The sequence below is a fragment of the Phaethon aethereus genome (assembly GCF_964289735.1).
Source record: "Phaethon aethereus genome assembly, chromosome: 2".
Taxonomy (NCBI): Eukaryota; Metazoa; Chordata; class Aves; order Phaethontiformes; family Phaethontidae; genus Phaethon; species Phaethon aethereus.
Genome location: NC_138582.1, coordinates 25545423 through 25551422, shown reverse-complemented (window position 1 = coordinate 25551422; position 6000 = coordinate 25545423). Strand labels below are relative to the sequence as shown.

The following is a 6000-nucleotide window of genomic DNA, read 5'->3' as shown; positions in this document are numbered from 1 at the left end:
GGATGACTTCAAAATAGTTTCTAGAAGAATATTTAAGTCCATTTAATCAGATCTGGGCTTAGGTACTTGGGTTGCCTTTCATTTGTGGTCTTATCTAGTGTAATTTTTATTAAAGACTCAAAGGATTTTGGAAATATGAAAAAAGCTGTCAGTAAAGCCTCATGAATTAGGGTTCCAACTCAGCAATGCATTTTCAAATATTCTCAATTCTAATACCAAGTGCATGACAAAGGAGAATCTATCCTTTGTATTTCTCACAGGCACAAGGCAGGTCACATAAACTTATCCTAAACTGAAAGGACAAGTTGCTTAGCGAGGCAGACAGTTAGGTCATTAACCAGTGTAAACGAACACAACTCTCCGAAAGTCAGAGTGGTCACAGAGATCTGCACCAGCTATGGACCTGCCCTGGAAACATTAAACACAACAGGCATGTTCTAGTCCAATGCTTACTTGAAGCTGTCACGAAGCCAACATTTTGGCCGCTCCCTGTTGTATTTGCAGACCTATGAACTGTTTTATAAAAGGTTGATTTGCAAAAGACTGTTCATCCATTAGGTTGCCAGGGCCCCTTTTCAAGGTCGAACTTGCATTATGGTGCTTTTAATAAAAATCTGGAAGTTCTGCCTCGTGGACAGCCAGCTGATAAACACAGATGTTCATCGAGGTATCAAGATAGAAGTGAGCCGATACAGCCTCATAAGCTATATTGGATTAAGGAAGATATTAGCTAATCAATTTTTTTTTCAAGTAATCTTTAAAATTCTTGGCAAACCTATAAATCGTTGTAGAATATAATGCTCAGGAATACAAAACAAAGCACATCCGGGGGACTTTGCTGGCATTGCTATCACACGCAGTTCCTTTGGAAAAGCAGAACTGTTCTATATTTATGTGCTTGCAAAAACATCACCATATTTCCCATCATACAGCTCATACCTATGGAATGTAGCAACATTGTTAAATCCTTCTTGCAAAGTTGAACTCACAGAAATAAAATAAATCAGTGCTGAACACTAGTTAAAGCAACACACAAAGTATAAGGCCATAAAGGAAACATGATCAGTCAAGGGAGGGGGGGGATTCTGAATGTAGCAGCTGAGCTGGCAAACTTGGATCCCAAACCTAAATAAATATTATATAGTATTCCTGGAACAATACTGAACAGATGACTCCAAAACATTCATGAGAACAGATGGGATGTTCGCGTTATGGTATGGAGAATCAAGCCTAGACGCTAGGAACCCCACAGAAATACCAGGTGCCCTGTAGCACCATCAGGGGCACTGTCCCAGCCGAGATGGCCTGTGTAAAGCCCAAACCCTGAAACGCGCTTGTCTCTCGTTATTACTGTGTTCAAGCAGGGCAGTTTTGATATGCAAAAAAATCTTGGACACAGACAAAAAGTTGACATGCTTTTACAGTGAAGACCACGTTCCCCAACAAACATTGACAACATGATTATTTGCTCTTTGACGTGATAAAATTAATACCAAAATGGAAGTTGTCACTTCTAATCGAGCTTGAATTTTTGTGCAACGTCTGTGCAGTAAGAAAAGAGAAAATCTTATATTTGAATTAATAACAAAATTGCTTCATTGTTTTTATTAAAATTGTGTTGTACTCATAAAGATAATACTAAATACAACCTCAGTGGCAAAAATAGACGACAAAAATAAATTTGAGCAATAAGGACACATAAGGAATGAGTTATGGTTAGAAGAGCAGAAGATTTGAGAATGCAGTCTTTACCACATGCATTGAAGATTCTCTCTCTATTTTGTCACTTCTTCCCAATTTTGAAAGTATCTGCCTCGAAACATTTGCTTGGGAAAGTGGGAGTGTGAAGGTGGGGGGCTGCATGAGAGTTACAGCTTGCTAAGCATATGGTGACACACATGTCCGTATTAGCAAACGCTAACTTACCCAATATATCAGCAGCCCTCATGGTCTTCTTTAGGAATAAGACAGAAATAAATGCACTACCTAGAACAGAAATATAAAGACTTTTTTTTTTATATTTGATAAAATATCAAGTGCTATAGCAAAAAGGTGCCCTGGCACAAGTATAAATATATCTTGTGGCGGTTCTTGTTACACCGTGCCATGGTATAACCAGTCCAGTAACCAACCAACCCTCAGTTTTTGTAAGATTTTAAACTTATCCAGCAGGCTTTTACATGGTTGAAGGGATGCAACACCCTTCCCATCTCCCATGCAGATGCTGCTTACACTGCTCTGATTCAGTCATATGTGGAAGTGTCAGGAAAGCTGGGCACTGATCATCCTTGCCATTCCACTCCCCATTTTGCTACCAACTCCCTGTATAGTCTTGCTCAAGGTAAATTGCCTCATAGAGGGATAAAATTCTGCTTCTTTAGACTTCAGTGTATTAGAGGCTTATAAGAAAAATAGCAGGCATACCACCACAAGAAAGTAAGCCGCTGCAAAAGCACAGAATTTAGTATGAGCTAAGAGAGTGGTCATGATGTTGCAAACAAGCAGGTGGAAGAACAAACATGTACCATACATTAGCACTGCCCCCAGTCTTCTAGAGTGACTTGTTCTAGAGTGACTTGTGACTTGTAATGAGGAGGGAGAAAATTGGAAGTTAGCCCTGGAAATGACCTCCTCTTCCCTGGGCAACTCTTCTCCTTGTCCAGCCTTCACATCTCCCCTGTGCCAGCTCCTAGCCCTGCCTCTCCTGGAAGGGCAGCAGTGGGTGGGTGAGCAGCAGTAGTGATCAGGTCAGGATTTCTGATAAGCAGCTCAGTGTGTACATGTGCTAGAGTGCTTTGGACTTAAGATGGATGAGACTGTTGGGAGAGATGGCTCTATTCTAGCACAGAACATTAGAGCATCTACCTCTAAGGAGAAACACAAGAGGCTGAATAGCTCCTACGTAAAAGAGATGAGGAAAAGCCTTTGGGAGAGGTGCATGGGTAATCATAGAATCTTTGGATTGAAAGGGACCTTTTAAGGCCATCTAGTCCAAACCCCCTGCAATGAGCAGGGACATCTTCAACTAGATCAGGTTGCTCAGAGTCCCGTCCAACCTGACCTTCAATGTTTCCAGGGACAGGGCATCTACCACCTCTCTGGGCAACCTGTGCCAGTGTTTCACCACGTCATTGTAAAAAATTTCTTCCTTCTATCTAGTCTGAAGCTACCCTCTTTTAGTTTAAAACCATAACCCTTGTCCTATTGCTTATGTTTGATTCATTTGGAAAACTCAAAGACTCTGCTTAGAAGCGACAGTGAAGGAACACATTGAATCTAAATCATGGGATGCTGTTACAAGAGCTCTGTTCCTGCCTGCAGCATGAAATTCTTGGTTTGTTCTTGAAATAACAGTACAACCATCTTTGCCTCATTATCTCTATTGTTCTGATAGAAATTTTAATTTGTGGTTAGCTAGTAGATGTACTCTAGATAAATCTAGAGGGGTTCATATGAAGAGGTAAACAGAGAACTGGGATTCAGCATCATGTCTCTGTTATCCAGTCAGTAGAAAATCAGATATAGCAGAAGTCATACATTTAAACTGTATGGAGAACGATGGAGACCTATGCAAACGAGTAAGTGCAATAAAAGAATCCTCAACAGAAAATGCCTCACTGAAAGTATGCTGCCTGACATGTTTTTCTTTATTCAGTGTTTCAGTGACAACTTTGCTGGAGAAAAGACACTGGTATCCAGGCAACACTGGCAATAGCAGAGCTACCTAGGTTTAGAAAAGAGAGAGGACAAAAACCAGGAAAGAAGCGGCAGCAACCCAAGATAGTGCAGGAATCAATTACTGCTCTGTCTCCCTGCTGTCATAGCTCTCCCAAATCCCACCTCAGCCCACCTACCTAGGCAGTGACCGTAACAGCAAAGACCTGTTGCTTAATGAACTACTGCCTCAGTGATTCTTCTTTTTTTTTGTTGTTTTTTTTTGAGTACTCCCTTGGCTAGACTCTCTGTATTCAGTGGAGATCAAGGAAATGCCATTTAGGGTTCAATCCCAGTGTTGGTATCCAGTTTGGGGTGAGATGAGTCATGCCCAAAATTCCACTGCCCAGTTCTCTGGAGATGATAAATGGCAGCTTGGGGGGATCACAATCTCTGAGGCTGGCAGTGGGCACAGGGAGGCACTGGAATGCATCCAGGTAACGAAACTTGTCACTCAGCCTATCATCCGCTTTAATAATGCATTCAAATGCGGCAAGCTCTTTCTCCAGAGATAGCTGGTAATGCACAAGAGATCATGAGCTTAATAGAAAGTATGTATAATTAATGCTTTTTATGATGCGTAATATGTAGAAGAATCTAAAAATAGGAGAGGTTTTAAGAGCATATATTAGGCCATCTGGGACTGGAGGAAAAATTAAAGTAGGAGGGGAGGTGCAACATGAAGGTGAGGAGACTGAGACCTAGGAGAGGCTCTGAACACAAAAGACAACTGTCCCTGTGGGTAAGCCACCAACATTTCATATGCATTCAAGTGAAGAAGAAGAGCAAATGGGATAAATCTAAGGGAAGAAGCAGGGAACAGTTACACCTGAAGAGATGCTGGAGGACATACATGACAATCAGCAGCCTGGCAAAATCTGGCTATTACCTTCAGGGATGAATTTTAAGCAAGCCAAGTAGCACAGCCAAGACAGAACCTTGTTATTACACACTGCCTAACACAATATTGCATTTTTAAAAATTCATTGTTAATTTTCTGGGGTTTAAGCTCCATAAGTTTGATTTTTAAATAGTCTTTTATCTTTTTCAATTTGTGGGGTGGATTTGAATCATGTTAAATCAAAGAAACCAAGGGCAGATTGTCTTGACACAGACAGTGGCTCACTAGAAACTGTGGGCCAGAGGAGGGGTATGAAGGGAGCCTGTGAGCCCCAGGAGCACAGGCTGGTCTTTCCTCGCTTTGCCTTCTGCTGGCTTTGCAGCTTTCCCTGGCCAGCACGGCAAACGGCAGGCACCAGCGTGCACCCCAGGGGCCCAGTGAGAAATGCACAGCCCTCACAGCTGCTCTGCCCCTCTTCCTTAACTCCTTTGGCCTCCGGCTCACAGTCTCAGGTGCATTAAGACATTAACTCCTCCAGAAGAGGCAGTTTAAGACAATATGCTAGATGGCCAACACATTCCCTCACCATTTCCTCTCTGCCTGGTGGCCTCCAAGCTGACCCTGCTGTGAGCAGGAGGTTGGGTTAGCGACCTCCTGAGGTCCCTTCCAGTCTGAGTTATCCTAGGACCCTGTGAACCCTTGGCAGTAAGTGGGCATCCGGAGGCTGTAGCTAAGCCCAGCAGGTATATGAGTTAAAGCCCTTACTGCGTCTCAGATTCAGCTCCTAAAAGCAGCTCTGCCAAAACCCCTGTGCTCCACTCCTTCCCCACACCACAGGCGAGGTGTCTCCTGTCTTCACACTTCTCCCCCTCAACACCAGCGATGTTACACCTTCACACTTTCCTCCTAACCAGCTTCCACTTCACCATGTTTTCGCCCCATCACTGCAGCATGAGTCTTAACTTCCTACCACCCAGCCCCAATTCTCCCTTTCCCATGCCAGGGTCCTCTTGTCCCCCCTCTGTCACAGAAGCTGTGTGCCTCCTCCTCCTCCACCATTATACTGATGTGGGAAATAAATCACTGAACATTATGTTCAACTCGAGTGACGAATAGAATGAGGAACTTGAGCAATTGCTCTGCTGAAAAGTATTAATGTGTCTTTGCAACTGTTCATTTGTTTGCCTGTTGTTTTTTTTTAAAGCTATAGACAGTTACAGAGATTGAGATCTGTGTCAGAGGGAGGAATAGTCTGACTTTTTTTAATCAGTCAGCAGTAGAATACAACAATACAGAAATGCAGACAAAAAAATTGTGTCAAAGTGTAAGCTGGCAACAGCTTGGCAGAAAAATGAGCAACTTGTCATTGTTCTGAAGCTTCATCAGTTTTGAACCACTGGTTTTAGCAACATGACACAAGCACAACTCTAAGTCCGAATTGTCAG

The 6000-nt window shown here is 42.7% G+C and overlaps 1 protein-coding gene across 1 annotated transcript in view; it reads right to left on the bottom strand.

Annotated features, from left to right (window-relative positions):
• NIPAL2 (NIPA like domain containing 2) overlaps window positions 1-6000 on the bottom strand; it is a gene marked incomplete at its 3' end in the record, with an annotated part of 52591 nt that overhangs the window by 17174 nt on the left and 29417 nt on the right. Inside the window, 1 exon segment of the mRNA XM_082014752.1 lies at window positions 1874-1986. Coding sequence (XP_081870878.1) covers window positions 1874-1986 — 113 coding nt within the window.